General features: G+C 42.5%; 1 protein-coding gene across 4 annotated transcripts; it reads right to left on the bottom strand.

The window, feature by feature from the left end:
- Nucleotides 1–8,061: 8,061 nt before the first annotated feature.
- Nucleotides 8,062–16,308, bottom strand: LOC311427411 (E3 ubiquitin-protein ligase Topors-like). 4 transcript variants are annotated; one of them, XR_014687345.1, is made up of 4 exons: nt 16,106–16,308; nt 10,163–11,710; nt 9,431–9,489; nt 8,062–9,241 (listed from the first exon to the last, which is right to left on the bottom strand). XR_014687345.1 is itself a non-coding variant. In XM_084504763.1 (3 exons), exons 2-3 carry the CDS (start codon nt 11,624–11,626, stop codon nt 10,175–10,177), a joined length of 636 nt encoding a protein of 211 aa, XP_084360889.1. In that variant the 5' UTR covers nt 11,627–11,710; nt 16,106–16,308; the 3' UTR covers nt 9,794–10,174. The 4 variants fall into 4 exon arrangements, 2 of the variants coding, with proteins under 2 accessions (XP_084360889.1, XP_084360888.1); XR_014687344.1 differs by having other exon boundaries at nt 8,062–9,489; XM_084504763.1 differs by lacking the exons at nt 8,062–9,241; nt 9,431–9,489 and having other exon boundaries at nt 9,794–10,216; nt 11,033–11,710.
- Nucleotides 16,309–17,746: the final 1,438 nt, after the last annotated feature.

Here is a 17,746-nt window from a genome sequence, read left to right as displayed (position 1 = left end):
GGCACACCTGCTTTTAAGAGTTTCCTAGCTTTCTATCATGAACAAATTTCATTCAAAAAAAGTGTTGAAAATATAAGCTCACTTTGCCTGTTCAAGTTAATTTAGAAATACCCATAGACTTGATGCTGAGTCAAGTGTTCTTGTAATTTCCCATAAGCAAAATGAAAACAAAACTATGGTTTTAATGGTTCTGCCAATTAGACAGTAATTTAATTGTTCTTGCACAAATGACTGAAGTTAACCTACTATCCTAGGAGATCTAGTGCACAAGGTGGATAATAAATACAGAGTAACCACAAATTATTGTGATTAAATTGCATGAAGACTAGAGGAGCTGTCATTCCATGCTGCTAAGATACTCAGTGGCAGCTTACTTTTTTTCAAATGTTATTTTCAATAAGTTTTAGTGAAAATTTTCTGTCTCAACATCAAAATATTGAAAAATGCTTTAACAAGCAAATTAAAGTCTAAGAATAGATGTGTCCTGATTAATAATTATAATGGTCAACAACTGGTGACCAGATTTGCAATTTGTAGGAGCAATGCAATTTCTATACTAGGGTTAAGCAACAGAAAAATAATCCTTAGCCTTTTCTTGAAGTATTTTTAATTTGACTCATGAAATGATTTACAGAAAAGATTCTTGATCCCTGTTGATTTGTATGGGTACCTTTTCAATGACTGTGAAATCTCTTTTTTCATCTTGAATATTTTATGGCATCCTACCACATGCCCTGGTCAATCCTATTCCATGCTGCACTTTCTCCATGACCATTGTTTCATTATTAATATAGATCCCTTATGTCATGACCCTGTCCCTTATTTTAGCAAAAAGCTGGAAAGTTAGCGATGCCAAAGACAGCCCAGCTCCCAAACCAAGAAGAACACAGATTTTACAGGCTAACAGATTCCTTCAACTAAGATAAGTGAAAGCAGTGTACATTGTTCTCCAAGGTAGTTGATTTAGAACAGTTTAACTTTGATTGATGAAGGTGTACTGATACTCCATTCTCTCCAGCAGGCCTAGTGCATTTGTCATCTAATCATTCTAAGTGTCATGGCTTATAATTTAGTCTCTTTTCTGGCACAAGAAATCAGTGTTTTAGGGGTTTGAGTTTTATTCTAAATTGCATACTGTCTACACTCAAACATAATTGTGCATGAAGAGAGTCATGGTTGCCTGCTGGTTGTAAAAAATGAGATCTGAGAAGACGAAATAAGGACAAGCTTTATGTGAGGGCTGGTAAGCTATCTCAGCACTCAAGTGCAAGGAGGGGGAAATAAAGGGCAGAACATGGTCTGTTAGCAAGTTGTGAGTGCGGGATGGTGATGCTTCTTTTATCTGTAATAACTCGGCTTGTTTAACAGCTTCAAAGTTTTCTGGAATGGAATGGTACTTCCACACAAATTTCTAGTTCTGTATTTGGTTTAGGCTGTCACATAATGGGCTAGTTCAGAGGACCTATCTAGTGGGACTGACATCTTCTCACAAACAATATACATGTTCTATAAACAATGGCAGTATGCCTTTATGTTTTCTGTTCTTACACTACAGTTTCAGACACACTTGAAATAAAGGGACATGTTATTGTTGAGTCTTATCTCACTGCAACTTGTTTCATTCTCTTCTGAATGGACCTACGGTGTTCAAATGAAGAGCTTATCTTGCATTTGGAAAGTTCATCTCTTGTTTCTGAGGATGAGAGCTGGTATGCAAGCTACAGTCACAACACCTAATAGTAATTACTCTCATCCAAAATCGATTTTGCATATTTCAGTACTCGCAGAGTATATGGCTAAGTGACATTATTTCAGTGAATTCCTCTGAAAGCATTTTGTGACATTTCTTTGTATCAGACTAGGCAGAGCAGAGGCAAATACAAGTGGTAGGGCAACTCTGTTATATAAAGATAATTCATCATCCTTATGCTCATAAAAGGATCCCAGATACATTTCTTAACCTCATATAGGACAGAGAGAGGAATTGTGACAACTGGAACAGTGTTTCATCCCACAGTTTGCTTCTGGAATTAGGTACTGAGAGTCAATCCAGAAGTACACATACAATAAGAATTCTATTCTCAAGACTTTATTTGTTCAGACCTCGGCATGAAAACCAAAATAAACAATACCCACATACAACACACTTGAAATAAACATGCTGGTAAGGTCCAAACATAACCTCTTGGTGTTTTCAGGAAAGTACCATTACTTTCTTTTTTTTACTATGGATGAGAAGTTCAAGTCAAAATAAGTTCTGAGTTGCAGAAGTATTCCTCAGTTTGCTGATGGTTAATATTTTCTTCTTCAAACAGGCAGGTTACAGGAAGAAGAGAGGAGTAATTCCTCCCTGCTGTTCTTCTCTTCTGTAGTTATTTCTGTTTCCTTTTTTAAGATGGTGAGTTTCTTGTAGCTGCTTTTCAAAGGGAGAAACATGTGATGTATGAATCAGTTGGAAGTAGACCATGGGTGTTACAAAAATATATCTTTGCTTTCACTTGCTACAGTGTCACACAAATATACCTCCCACTCATTTAGAGGCAGAATACCAGACATAATTATCTGGCTCCATCAAGTGCTAGAACCATTTCTTCTGAAAACATCGGCATCAAAGGAAACCTGTTAGCCACAAAAAATCTTTGAGTTCATATGCTCTAGGATTTTTATCACACATTCCTGGATCCTTCCTAGAAATGCCAGCTGCTGTACAAAGCACCTTAGCTGGAAAGAGAGAAACTTTTGCTCCTGTCTTGTTATGTTGAGCAGATGATGATGATTTAACAGATGTCTAACTAGCCTTTATCATCCATTCAGTTGAATGGGGAAAGCAAAATATGATTCTAAAAATGAATTTTATCAGGTGTATCTATATGCATGCTGTCCTCTGCCACAGTCCTGCATGGAGTAGCCTTCTCAAAATCAGATGGTCCCTGAAGTAAAGGAAAGATAAGAGGCTGAGCAAATTGACTTTTTCCTCTGTAGGAGCTCATATGCATAAGCATCAGTAGCAATAGGGAAGAAAAATTACTTCCATATCTTACTCTTGTAATTAAATTGCTCAGCAGTTTGGAAAGCTTATGCCAGGGTCATTACTCTGGGCAGCTCTCTGCTGCACTGATCCAGCCACCATCAGACAGACCTCGTGCAGCCTGCTATGGAAAAGACTGTAATCTTAGTCTCCACTGATTTCCTCTGCTGCACCAACAAAACCCTGCAAGTATAGTCACTCTAGTAGCTGTATGAGAGGAAGCTGAGCCTGTATGATAGTGCTAAGGAGTGGGTGCTATTTGCTGATTTTTTCCCAAGCCCAAATAGCTAGCATCTGCTGCTTCATCCAAAGGAACAAATCCTACTCCACTGGTTCAGGCAGTACCAAGCTAAGAGGAGAGCAAAAATACTGCTGACACCTCCAGAAACTACATCTCCAATATTTGCAAAGCCTGTTACAGGTTTGAGCACCACCACCTCAATTCCTCCCACTGCAAGGTTGCTGCATGCCACAAACCCAGGTGCAGTGAAAGGTGGGAGTGGGACAGAGGCACCCATCTCTCTACACCAAGGAAGGTGCACCACCACATAAGTCTGCCTGCAATAAAGAGCCTGGTGCTTTCCAGGACAGGCTGAAAGACAAGGCTCTAGACCCCCAGGTCCCAGGAACAACCACAGACACCATCCATGCCATTCCTGCTCCAGGCATCCTGTGAAGAGGACCAAGGATTTAGCAGCTCTCCAATGGTAGTTGTTAGCTACTGGAGATACTGCATCTAGCAAAGCATGTGCAAGTCTCTTTCTCACTTTCCTCATCTATGTATTTATTTATTTATTTGTTTGTTTGTTCATTCATTCATTCATTCAGCTGATAAAATCAATCTCTGTGTCAGGAAGATATATTCCAGCCCACAAAACATTGCCTTTATTGAGGGTTATCCTCTCTTTCATTTACTCTGTAAACCACTCTGTTTTAATGTTTGGGATGTCCTTCTTTTATTCTTAAACTTGTATATTACTTAAGACCATAATGATATCTTTCGTGAAGTAATCTCTGGGAATTAAAATGTCAACAGGGAGATGCATCGTTATTTTACCAACATCAGACAAAGAAATAGATTAGGTTCATAAATCATGTAGGGGTTTCCTGATTCCACAGGCTGGGGACACAGTCTCTGGGAGTAATGTGTGCTGTGTGTGCAGCTGTGACTTCTGAAAGCAATGTCTGAGCCCTGAAGTTACGGTGGTAGGGAGGGTTCTCTTTAGGGAATGGCAAACTGGTTAAGCTCTTTCATTGTTTCTAACCCTCAGCTGTAAGCAGCTCGGCTGTAGCACTGGAAATGATGGACTTAGTCTGGGGACCTCCCTCTTTGCTAACCCCTTCTCAAAGACAGATTTTTAAGGGTCACCAAAAAAAAAAAGAAAATGCCTCACTGAAAATAATGTACAGATCTGGGGCTTTTCCTTAAGGCAGGTGGTGCCCATTTGTTTACAAGCTGTGCTGTGTGACAAGTGTGTGTTTGTTCACATGCATGTAACAGTCCATCTCCCACAGCAGACAGGAGGCTTATGTTTCTGTCTCTCTAAACAAAGATTTTCTATAGGACTGCTGTCAGGTCATCCCAAAGATCTCCAAGTGCTTCTGAGGTGAGAAATATGGCTCCATATCCAAAAGAGAACATCTTCATCTGCAGAATATGCTCAGAAAGCTTTCTAGCCTTGCTGCACTCTCTCCTAGTAAACTTTTATAATGCTATTTATTCCAGAACCACTTAGGTGGTAACATATTACAGCATGGTTGCTAGTGGTGTGAATGAAATGTAAATACTCTGACCCCTTATTGTATTCCATTTTTTCACCCTATTATGTTGATGGATTTGGCAAAAGGTGCTTCTCTGTTTGTGCACATGAATTTGCAGCTTGCTGCCTTGAGGATCATCTGTTTTGACGAGGATTATGAGTCCAGCTTTGGCACATGTACACAAAAGCCAACCCTGTGGCTAGATGTGAGGAGAAAAGAGGGGTCAAAATGTTGAGGTTGCTGGTGCACCCTTAACTCCTATCAAAAATTTGCCCAGAATATTAGACATAGAATACATTTTGGGTGCTGTGAAGAAGGTGCTTATAGTTCTTGGAGAACCTCCAAACATGTCAGGATGCTTCTGGAACTAAGCAGCCAGCACCCGTGTTCATTATTGAGACAAAGAGAAAAGGGGGAGAGGTTTAGGATTTTTCTGGAGGATTGAGAGTTTTTTCTGGGAGGAAGGAGGTGGATCCTTTTTGTTTCTTTGTTGTTGTTGTTGTTGTTGTTCTGTGTTGCAATTCCAATCACCATTCTCATAGATTGTTCCATTACTGTAAAATAATGTTTATGCTAACTATTACACTTTGTTAATTGTTTACATTTGCAGATGGTGAGAGCAGTGTACTTCACATCTCCCTGTTAGAGGAGACAGCAGCTTAGGGAGTATTATCAGTGTCTTCTTGTGACTTACAAGATTGCACTTCACGACTTGGACAGTCTGAAATGGTCATAATGGTGCAGCACCAGAAGCTCAAGACAGTACTTATTTTATTAGGACCAATCTCTACAAACCATAGCAAAAGCCTCCAAACTTTTCAAGTTCATTTATTTTTATATCACTACTGAAATGTGCTGGGGAAAAAAATAATAAAAAAATATATTAAAAAAAAAGGCAAATTTCAATCTGTTTCTTTTTTCAGACCTATTTCATCTATCTGTGCTACATCTGTACTGTCACCATATGACCTAATCTTGGTGAGCATTGTTACAAGGCCTGTTTAACTGATTAATAATTGTCATTTATTTGCAAATGCAAACATTAAGCCCATAAAGTTTTAACATGTTAAAATAATCACAATATTTATTCCTCTGTAACTTCTAGATAAAAAGTAGTGTGAGCGGTCTCACTTTTACTTTCTGTTTGCTAAAGCACGCATTTTTATCAGCTGGCAAATAACCTTTAGTAACAGCTTTATTAAAACCAAACACTTATTTGTGATAGTTCATTTGAAATACAAATACTGTGAGTGCCAGAATATCTTTTGGTTTCACAATATTTCTAATTAAACTATTTCCCATGCAGCTTTCCAGGCCACAGTCACAAAGGTCTTCAATGCAATGAATAATGATAGCAGAAATACTAAAATGAAAATATTGCACTGAAATAGAAAATCCGTTGAATGCTAATTTACTGAGTTCTCTGTGAGATACAGAATGAGGGTTTTTTTTCTGTGCTCTTAATCTCTTCTTGTGAAAAAGATGTCTCCACATCTCTTTCTTTAAATGCTTGTTTCAGCCTTACTAAGTTCAAGAGCCATGCTCTTTATGTGCATGCTTGTATGCTCATCTCTTTCAGTTTATGCATTTAGGATTCAGTTTAGGATTTCATTTTCACCAGGATTTCAGAATTGCATATTGCAAATGCATTGGAACGTTTTAAGACCAATGCTCATCTTCACTAACAGGCATCAAAAATTCTTCTCTTACTGAATCTATATATGTTACTAAAATTTGTTTGCTTTTGAAGTGTTTTGATTCATTTTATCAAACAAGAAGTACTTAAGTGAGCAAATTCTGTTGAAAAAGAAAACATTGCTGTACAAAGCTCATCAGAATTTGGTTTTACTGCTCTGTTTCTCAACCACAGTGTAACACTCTGGTACACTGACACTTCTCTTGATTCTACGGTGAACCCCACAGTATTTTCCTAACATCACAGCTTCTGGGATTGTTAGCGCTTGATTTAAAAAATAAATAAAAGTAAATAAATAAATAGTGAAACTTTTAAGCTCTCAGGGGTAATTTCATGAGTGAAAAAGGAAAAAAGTAGGTAAGGGCATACCAGATATGCACCAAACAACTCACAACTCATCCCTCAAGCCAATTTTCCAATTTCCTTTAAGCAGTATTTTAGGAGTTGATTTTTTACACAGGAATTTGTGGTGTTGAATTAAGAGTTGGATGATTGGTATTTATTATGAATTACATGAAAAGTTTTCAAGCTTCCTCATCTAAATTAAACCAAGATTAGAAACATCAGATCATCTTCTAGCTAGTATAAGCACAGACAAAATGCATTGTTCCTATAACCCCTCCATTCTATGAAGCAACAGAATCTCTGAATAATGCCTTTTCCAAATGACTTTCTTGATAGAGTGGAATATATTCCGCTAGCGAACAGATTGTTTAGTCTTATCCCCACAAATCAAATTATTTTAAAAGATCCTGAAAGAGTAAAGTCTCTTTTCTGTCATGAATTCAACTCCTGGTGAAGTAGAAAAACCATGACAATCACAGTCACTTTAACGAAATGTATGTCTCAAATCACATTTTCTCTGTTTGACTTGTTTAGTAGGGCAAGAAAACGCAGCATGGGTTTCACGAACACATTAGCTAATTAGGCAACATTCTCTGAAATTTGCACACACTTCGCAGCCAGTAAAGGACAAACAATGGTCTGTGAGAAGGTATTACCATTCCTTTGGATGAGGAATCCTAAACAAATTCACTTTTCACTGCAAGAAGTATAGAAGGAGCCTTTGGAGCATGGGAGGAGTGCTTTCCCACGGTTTATTCAATTTGTTTTGTACACTGCTGCACATTTTTATATCAAAAAGTGTTGACTACAAATTTAGTAGGATGCTGACTTCCTGCGGTAAACCTTCTGTAATCAGGGATTTACTTTACTTTTAAGCCTTATCATCTAGAGCTACAGTTTTCCTATATCTAGGAAATACAACTTTATATTTCCTCAGCACTATTGAAACTGTGGACTTTATTATATAAAGATTTACCTGTTTTACTTTCAAACAGCCATCTTATTAATAAAAGAAAAAAATTGCATAAAGTTGTCCTGATAAAGTACATAGGGTGAACATTGTTGTTAAATGACCTAATGTTCTTGATCAACAATTATGCTTCCATTTCAAGAAAGGGCTTGGACATTACAAATCTATTTATATGCTATGCCTTAGGCTTGTGGAAATATTAAATAATCCTCTTAATACACAACAACAGCAGCAGTGAACTCCAGTCAAATATGAGTGACCGAATACAAGCATAACAATTTTAGGCCTACAGTCCTCAAACTCAGTGCAGTGACTTTTTTTTTTTTTTGGTCTGATGGAAGAAAATGAACAAATACCTCAACTCACTTTAACAGTATCAAAAAAGGTAAGTGATACCATTTAATCATGTGGCTGCACCTTCTGTTTCACTGCAAAGAAGTGCTCAGACTTCTAGGCAAAGAGACAGACTCTTTCATAAAGGACTTCAAGGTCAAATTCCCTTTGACTTCAGTGGGCTGTTACCATGCATATATGAACAAGGCAAAATTCTTGCTCTTGACCAGATGGTATTTTCATTGTTGTGAATGCACTGTTGAAATTCCAACAGAATTTTGCAATTAACCTTGAGGATTTCCCTCTTCTGTGGAAAAGATAGATTCTAGTTAAACATCAGTTCTGAACCCATTGTTGGAAGGATCTGACTGAATCTTTGATGTGTACCTTTCAGTCCTTCAGCCACACCTTAGGTGAAGTTTACGTAAGTACTTAAAAACTTTCTAATGTTTTTCTCAGCAGTTTCTGGACACACAACTTTGTGGGGAGAGGACTCCTAGCTGTTCCAGCCCAGGAAGGTAAATTGTGGTTTACAGCCCTTCAGGGGAGTAGGAAAGAAGAGGTGAGGGCTGTAGAAGTCAAGACTGAATTGACAGATTTTATGAAGAAACATATACATATTTTTTACCTCTACATGTGATCTTTGTTTCCCTGGGACTAAAGAAAGGCCTGTCCAAGAGGCTGTGGGTATGTTGGCCAAAACGTTTACCAACAACTAAGTTACCACTCTTCCTGCCTAATTACCTAAGTTACCTTACCTTTAGTTATCCTTCTTCCAGCCTAACTAATTCCAGCCTAACTTAGCTAATTACTAGTTTGGCAGATGGCATGGACTCCACAAGGCTGGTAAGTAACCTAGCCAGTCCTGAATGAGTAAGAGGGTACAGAAGGGATTATTTTAGTCCTGGTTTCATTAGCACAGATCACCGCTCACTCACTTTCACTTACAAAATCTGTTCTTGATAATTTTCAGTTACTTGATAACACAGAAACTAGAAATGCAGAGCCGGGAGAGTTTTTTAGTGGTGTTTTTATGTTGGTATCTGTTTGTTAGGGGGAAGGATTGATGGTGGTTTGTTTTTTCTTTCCTGAATAGATTTTTCTCACCCTATAGAGGGAAAGTGAATCAGAGTGAGGTGGAGGAGCTAATGTCTTGCTGATGTTCCCAGCACAGAAATATGTAATGGTGAAGAGAGGGTGCATTGAAGACACCAGCCCAGTGCTTTGACTACATGGGCAGTATATAAATCTGAACTCCTAGCAAGAGTCTTGTTTCCTGTTTGACTTAGTAACTTACATGTACTTCTGCTGTTTCCATTTTCCTCATATCAGATAATCACTATACCATGTGCTGAGCTGGAAAAGAGAAATCATCAGACAGAAAATGAACTTCACCTTAAAAAGCAAATGAAAAACCTAAAACAGAGATGATCAATCTGGTTCTAACAGATCAGTATGACCAGTTATGCAAATGTCAGTGCAGCAAATAGAGAATTAAGGAAACAAGTAGGATAACTCTTTACAGTACCAGCTTGAATTGAGGTTGGTTTAAATTATGTAAGCTTGACCCAATTTAAACTATTATGGTCACGCTTGAGGTGAGTTCTGAGTGCAGATTTTAGACTTTTCAGTAGTATTCAGTAGGTGATTATGCACGAGGTTCAGATTGGAATGGGATAGCTTTAGGCACAAGCCCTATGTTTCTGATCAATGCTGGGTAAAAATGCCCTTAGCATCATCCTCAGAGAATGTTTCCCTTTTGGTTTTGCTGGCTTTTTAGCAAGTTCTCAGGCATTTTACTGAGGAAAACATAATTTTTCAAGCTGAAAAGTACAGTCTGAACAGGGAATGGGGTGCCAGATACACTGTTCAGAATGATTCAGAGGGATTGTGTTAGGTTTATCTGGCAAGGTTTTGGTAGTGGGGGGCTGCAGGAGTAGTCTCTGTGAGCAGAGCCCCATGTCAGAGCAGAGCCAGCTCCAGCTGAAATGAGAGCTATATCCCTGCAGCCCCCCCACTACTCACTCACCTGTGGCTCTTTTCAGTGATACCCAGCACCAGGACAGGAGACAAGGAGCACAATCTGAAACACAAGAGGTTCTGTCTGAAAAGGAATCACTTCTTGACTGAGCATGTAATTGACATACTTTTCCCAGAGACGCTATGTTTATCTCCATTACTGGAGATTCAAAAGCAATGCCATACTCCTCTCCCAGCACATCTACCCCATGGACCATTGGAATCACCAGGCACACAAGGAAGCAGTAGGAAAGTAGAAGAAAGCAGTAGTGGTAGGAATAGTGACATCAGGACATTGACAGCAGTTCGGAGACTTTCTGTGTTGTTTTTTTTTTTGCTTTTATTTTTTCAGTGTCTGACAATTAGATTCATACTACTATTGAGAGCCTCTAGGTACCCCTAGAGGGGCTGGTGTTTGCCCCAGCAGCTGGCCTGGCCCTGGTTTGCCTGTTCCTGGGGCACCACCCTAGTGTCACTGGTGCAATGCCCTCTAGGGGGCCAGAGAGTTGGGGGAGGCCGATGCCCTCCTTCTGGGGGCTTGTCGTCCCTCCCTTCGTGAGCGGTCTCTGCCCTGTTGACCAGCAGAAGGACCAGCCACAGCCTCTGCTGGCTCCTCCTGAGACACTTCATCCCCACAAATGGGAAAACAGACAGAAGAGGGGTGGCTGAGGCCCCCATGAGGAGCAGCAGTGAAGGAGCTAGGAAGTCCCTCTACGTTGGCTCTGGCAGGGCTGCCAGAGGAGAACAGAGGAGGAGTGGAAGACTCTCCCAAGGACACAGAGGGCCCAGGGGAAGTTTCAGGGCTATCTTCCAGCCCCATGGCAGCATGAAAGTTATCTAGGCTCAGCAGACGATGTGCCTCCCAAAAACATTGACGTACAGTGAACTTAATGAGCTGGTGAACAAACATTACTGTGTGATTTTTCAGGTAGAACTGCAGCCACAGGACTAAAGCATCTTCTTGCAGCCCAAAGATGCGCAGGCTGGACATAATGAGGTCTTCCACCACTTCTGCTTGGCAGTTTTCAGCACGAAGAAGATGATGAAGTTCACGGTCCAGCCAGGGCAATAGGGGCTGGAGCAAAGCTGGGTATTCTCGAAAAAGTGATGCCCACAGAAAGGGATGGATGCCACCCAGAGGAGCACTGGAAACCAGCCCCACAGACAATAGCTGGGATGTTACAGGGCGGTGGGGGCTGCGTAACGATGAGAGTTGAGTAGGTCTTCTTTCACGGCTGATAAAGAAAGAGGCCCCCACAGGTGGTCTGATAGTCACTTCTTCAAAGTTGTCGTCTGCCTGCAGCGAGTGCACAATGGAGGTCACTCTCCCCTTGCAAAGGGGGCACTCGGGCTTCCTCTCTGCCCAGCGCTGGATGCATTTAAAACAAAACCGGTGCAGGCACGGCAGTACATAGCCAGCATTACTCCATGTGTCTAGGCAGATTGGGCAGCGCTTATCCAGTGCTGAGGCCATGTTCTCCACGTGATCTGAAAGGCTGGGCAGAAGTGGGACGACAAGCTGCTCCCTCCCACTGGTGCTGCAGCAGCTTCTGTCACACTACAAAAGGAGGAGAGGACAAGGTCATCGGCTGAGCTGGGGAGTGGTGGAAGAATTGTCCAGCACCCTCGAGGAAGAAACCCTTACAGATGACCAGGGGGATGTGTCCCCACAGCGCTCACCTCTGCTCTTCCAAGATCACCTCCTGGGTGCCCTGGCTGCCTGAACCAGGCAGGGCTGTGGGAGAAGCTCTGCTGGCTCCGGGGGAAGGCCCTGAGAGCTGCTGCAGCAACTCCCAAAGCACAGCGCTAGTACCAAGGCAACCCTTGCTCCTCACTCCAGACTTAACATAAAAGCTCAGCTGGGACACAGGCACAAGCTGACTGCGTGACACCTTGCCCGGATAAACAACGATGACCACACAATCACAATCCATCACTTGCAGACATCACTGTCCACCAGTCAGGGACATCACAATTGGCTCTCACCCCCAGCACTTGCCCTAGCAGTGTTCTAGCCTGCATCAATGCTTGCACCATTACACGTGTCTATGCCATCCTACAAAATGCCCTTGTCCACTCCATCCCCCACATCGTTTGGCTTCTGATGAACTTCCAAGTTTCATGACAGTTGACAAGGCCTTGGCTGGCCATGGCTTCCCAGGGCCCAGTCAAGTCACTCAGGCAATGGTACACATCTCTTGCAAGGATTAGTCAGAACATTAACTTCAACAGGTCTCACAAACCCAAACCGCCCCACAACAACAGATTTCCAAAAGTGATATATCCCTCAACATATGAGAAAATTCATTTTTTATCCAACACAACAAAACGTGCAATGAAACTAAAGAAACCAAGAAATGAATGAAAGTCTTGCTCCTAGTTGACACTTAATGTTCACAACTGATGACTTAAATGGAGAGCCAGTGGAAGGAAAGCTTTGGCACAGTCAACAAAAGGGCACTCATAGCATCAGTGCGCTCTCTTCACAGTCCTCGTTGGATGCTTACCTATAACATAATGCTAGAGAAGTCACCACAGTTCCCTCAATGTACTCACCAGAACTCATCCTGATTCTGATGCTCCAGGCATCAAACCCACTCACAATGAAGGAAATACTCACTGTCTTGGAATTAAGTTTTTGAACAAATGTTTGAGGAATTTTTTTTTGCTGCCTCAGCTGTCTTCTGCACTTTGAATGTAGAAATTACATGCCTGTACTGAACAGGCGGTACAAACATTTCTCATGTGTGTCAGTGGCATTTGGCCCAAACTCACTGACAGACAGAATGTCAGTACAGAAGTACAGCATTTTCTGATTACTTCAGAAACTGGACAAAGGGCACCAAGAACAGGCAAGAACGCTCTAAGTAGTAAATACTAGCTTTAAAGAAAAAAAAAATACATAGGAAATGCAATAAATTAATGGTTGCAGAAAAGATAAAATGAAAAGTTCTAGAAAAGTGAAATTCACTTCAGTTAATTTGTTTACTATAGATGACTACCCCTGAATTGTCTATTTTTCCTCTACAGTTAATGGAGAGGTGGTGATAATCCCCCCAAGGGGAAGAAAAAGCATACAATACTGAAGAAGTGCAGGATCAATACAGCCAGTAGGGAAAGCAGTATTTCTCTGCTCTTCTCTCTCTTCAAGGTTCTGGGACACTCACTGCTATAAGAAACAGAATTATAAAGAAAAAAAAAAAAAAAGAAAAACATAATCCCAACAAATGTAAAAGCTGGGATAAAAGTGGCTGGAGAGCAGCTCAGCAGGAAGGGATGTGGGAGTGCTGGTGACAGCAGGCTCAGTATGAGCCTGCAGTGTGCCCTGACAGCCAAGAAGGCAAACTGCATTGTGTGGTGCATTAACCACAGCACAACTAGGCAGCCATGAAGAGATGATTCTCTCACTGTATTTAGCATCGGCATAGCCTCACCTTGAATACAGTGTGCAGTTCTGGGCTCCACAATATAAGAAAGGTGTCAAGGTACTTGAAAGCATCCAGAGGAGGAAAACAAAGCTGGTAAAAGGGCTGGAAGGCACATCCTATGAGAAGTTGAGAACACTCAGGTTGTCCAGTCTGGAGAAGGAGGCCAAGAAGCAATCTCAGGGCTATCTGCAAATCCCTGAGGAGAGGTGGGACAGAGAGAGGTGCTGGCCTCTGCTCCCTGGAAACTAACAACAGGGCTTGGAACAGGAGAAAGCTGCACCAGGGGAAGTTCAGACTGGACATTAGGAGAATTTTCTTTACCATGAAGGCAGGAAAACACTGGAACAGGATTTCTAGAGAGGTTGTTGATGATCCATGCCTGTCAGCATTTAAGATGCATTTGGGTAATGCCCTCACTAATAAGCTTCAGCTTTTGGATAGCCCTGAAGTGCTCAGGCAGTTGGACAAGATCTTCAAAGGTCCTATCAAACTATCCTGTAAATTCCACTGATAGCAATACAGTCTCACCCTAGCCACTTTCCACAGTAAGAAGTGTTGTTCTCCTCCTTTGCTTGCACAAACACAGCTTTTCAAGGTAATGATGAGCTACTGTGCAGAAAAAAACGTAACAAAAATATATTAATCTTGCTGATCCTGGTGCTGTGCCTTATAATCCAAGCATAATTTGTTGACTGACAATAGTATATAGGAGTGAGAAGGGCAGGTATAACTAATTTCTTAGGATATCCCTGGGAAAATTTTAGAATCCTTCTTAGCATTGTCAAGATACCTCCAGCAGTGACACAGGATCAGTACCTCAATGACTGCAGACAGGATGAACCCAACAGCATTCATTCTGCAAAAAAAAATCACAATCCACTTAAACACCAAGGGTGAAACATAATTCATAGCCAAGTGTGACTTTCACCCAAAGCTAACAAAAATGTTATTTCTGACTTTCCTGAACCTCCATTGCTAAATGCCAACACCATTGGACATTCTCAAATTTACTTATGTATCCTGGAAGACAGCCTCAATTCAGTCCCCAAGATAGGAAGGAACCTGTTAAAAAATTATGGTTCAAGAGTTTCTAACAAATTGTATGGACAGTGCTGGAAGAAAACCAGTTTTACAGTCCACAGACACTGAGATTCCCAAGACTACACGAATGCCACTGAATGCCTGTTTATCTTGAGTTCATTGTGTCCAAAACTGTTTTGGTAAGAAATAACATCTTTGGAGCTGAAAAAGATCTTCCCCCAGAACACTTTTTTTCATTTCCCACAAGTAGCATTCTTTCTTGAAACACAGGGACTGCAATGAATTTGCATTTTCACAGAGTCAGAGAACAAGGAATGGCTGAGGGTGGAAGCCATCCCTGGAAACCATCTGGCCCAAACCCCTGCTCGAGCAGGCCACCTATAGCAGGTTGTCCAGGACCACATCCAAACAGCTTTTGAGGGAGGCTCCACCACCTCTCTGACCTCTCCAGCACTGAGAAGAGGGGAAGGATCACCTCCCTCCACCTGCTGGCAATACCTTGCCTAACACAGTTCAGGTTACCATTATCCTTCTTTGTGGAAAGGCACGCTGCTACGCTGCTGGCTCATATTCCACTTACTGTGCACCAGGCCCCCTACAGCCTTCTCTTCTATGCAGCCGGGTCAACCTCAGCATGTACTAGTGCCTGGTGTTGTTCCTCTGAAGGTGCAGAACTCTGCACTTCTTGTAGAACTTCAAGGAGATCTGTGAGATCATTTCTGCAGCCTGCCCATGTCCCTCTCGATAGCAGCATGTTCCTTTCATGTATCTGCCACTCCTCCCATTGCTGGGTTGCCAGCAGATCTGCTGAGGGTACACACTGGCATATCATCCACATCATCAGTGAGGGTATTTAATAAGAGCAGACCCCTATTGACCCCTGGAATAGACCACTAGTTACTGGCCCCCAAAACAGACTTTGCACCACTTACCACTGCTCTCTCATTCTGGCTGTTCAATCAGTTTTTGTTCCATCTCACTATCTGCTCACTAAGCATCTCTATAAGGATCTTGTGCCTCAGCATCAAAGGCCTTACTGAAGTAAGGAAAGACAATATACACTGCTCTCCCGAGACCTACCTGCCCAGTCATTTCATTGCAGAATTTTATCAAGTTGGTAAAGCATGACTTCCCCTTGGTGAAGTCACATTGACTACTCCTGATAGTTTTCTTCTCTATCATTTGCCTAGAAATGCTTTCCAGGAGTAGCTATTCCACCACCTTCCAGGCATTGACATAAGGCTGACCAGCCGGATTCCCTGGACAGTCCCCCATGCCCTTCTTGAAGATAGGAGCGTCATCTGCCTTCCTCTAGTCATAGGGCACTTCTCCCAGGCACCATGATCAACCAAAGATTATCAAGAGTATCCTCACAATGACACCTGCCAGCTCCCTCAGCACTCATGAGTGCATCCCATCAGGGCCCATGGACATAGCATTGCTCAGATTGCCTGAGCTGACCCTCTGTCTTCTACCACACATACCTTGTCTTTGCTCAAGCCTTTCACTCTGACCTCTGGGATTCACGAAGGCTGGTCTTGCCAGTTAAGACAGCCTTGTTAGCCTGAAGCAACCTGTCCTCTCCAGTCAGCAGAGGAGCAAAGAGAGCCTGCAAGAGCACCTCAGGGTGCAGGTGAAGTCTCTTCCTCCTACAGATCCTTGTGCTACTGCAAGCTCCATACTGATCAGCCTCCCCCCCCTTAAATGCCCCTCCCTCTGTTAAATGCCCCACCCTGCCCTCCTGGGTGGGCCACAATTAACCCATGTGGAATGGGTGCAGGGGGGCATGTGGTGATCTTTGTGGTGCAACAGGACCAAATCTGAAGAGTTTTGTGTCTGGGTTCTCCCCGTGACAGAATAATGCGACGAAAATTGGGGTGTTTTGTGTTTGGTCAGAGGGAGGGCAGGCTGGAAACTCTGTGTCTCTGGTGCCGCCTCAGTAATTACCCAGCATGATCTCCAAGGACATAGAGGGGGAAGATAACACAGTCCTGGGGGACGTGCCTGTGACCAGGTGGTGAAGTACTCATGTCTGTGGGTGTGCAGGTGACCTGACTTGGTGTCCATGCCTGAGCAGGGACAGCAAGGTAAGGGAGAGCGGGATGCGCTCAGCACACACGAGAACAAGCAGCAAACGTTGTGAGGAAGACCATTGACAACCACCAGAGACCCTCAGAAGACCACCAGTGCATTCAGGGACATTGGCATGTTTTTAACAAGTTATAGGAAATTGACTATATTGATAATCTCTCAGGAATGTAACAGATATGTATGTGTTGGCTGTTTAAACCTCCTGTAGCGTGGACAATTTGGCACGCACTCTAGGTGAAGCAATTCCCTGTGCGTCTGGCACCGCAATTAAAGAATGCCTGCCTTCTAAAACTCCAAACTGAGTTTCTTCAACCAACTTTTACAATATCAAGGCTAGAAAAGCTTGCTCAGAGTGCTGTCCATGTGAGTTTTGAATGTCTTCAAGAATAGGCATTCTACATCTCCGGGTCACTCGTCTCAGCATTTTAGGAGACTCTTCTGTAGTTTTCATTAGTTTTCATGCCTTTATTTTAGTTTTCATGCCTTTATTTTTTTTCATGCCTTTATCTGATCATTAGGTCTGTAATACTGAAGAAAGTGCCCCCTCCTCCCCCTCTATCTCCTTGGTGACTGCAGAGTGACCCAGCTGCTGGCATGGTCCTGCTATTGCCAGATCCCGGGGCACCCTCCTAGTGTAATCTAAGAGCTTGCTTATGAGGGCACCTGCCAACACTCCTCTACTGGGGGCACCAAAGCCCACCATGTGAATGATGCGTGCCCTGGGCAGGAGCTGTTGGGCCTTCTGCAGCCTCGCCACCCTCCTCCTGCAGCTGCTCTTCCTCCCCTGGGATGGGAACAGGGGTGGGGGGAAAGTAGCTGGAACCCCTATGCAGGGCAGCTGTGGAGCTGCTGGGAAGCTCTTCTGCATTGGATGCAGCGGGGATGTGATGGCAGGACAGGTCAGGGGCAGGAGTTGTCCCTGCAGAGGCAGTGCTGGAGGCCGGGAGGCCCAGCAGATGTTGGGCCTCCCTGCTGCAGTGGTGCATAATGATGTCAACAAGCTTCTGCACAAATATCACCGTGTGCCATCTCAG

Source organism: Aythya ferina (assembly GCF_964211825.1).
Source record: "Aythya ferina genome assembly, chromosome: Z".
Taxonomy (NCBI): domain Eukaryota; kingdom Metazoa; phylum Chordata; class Aves; order Anseriformes; family Anatidae; genus Aythya; species Aythya ferina.
The sequence above is the reverse complement of the archived record's forward strand: the minus strand, read 5'-3'. Positions and strand labels throughout refer to the sequence as shown.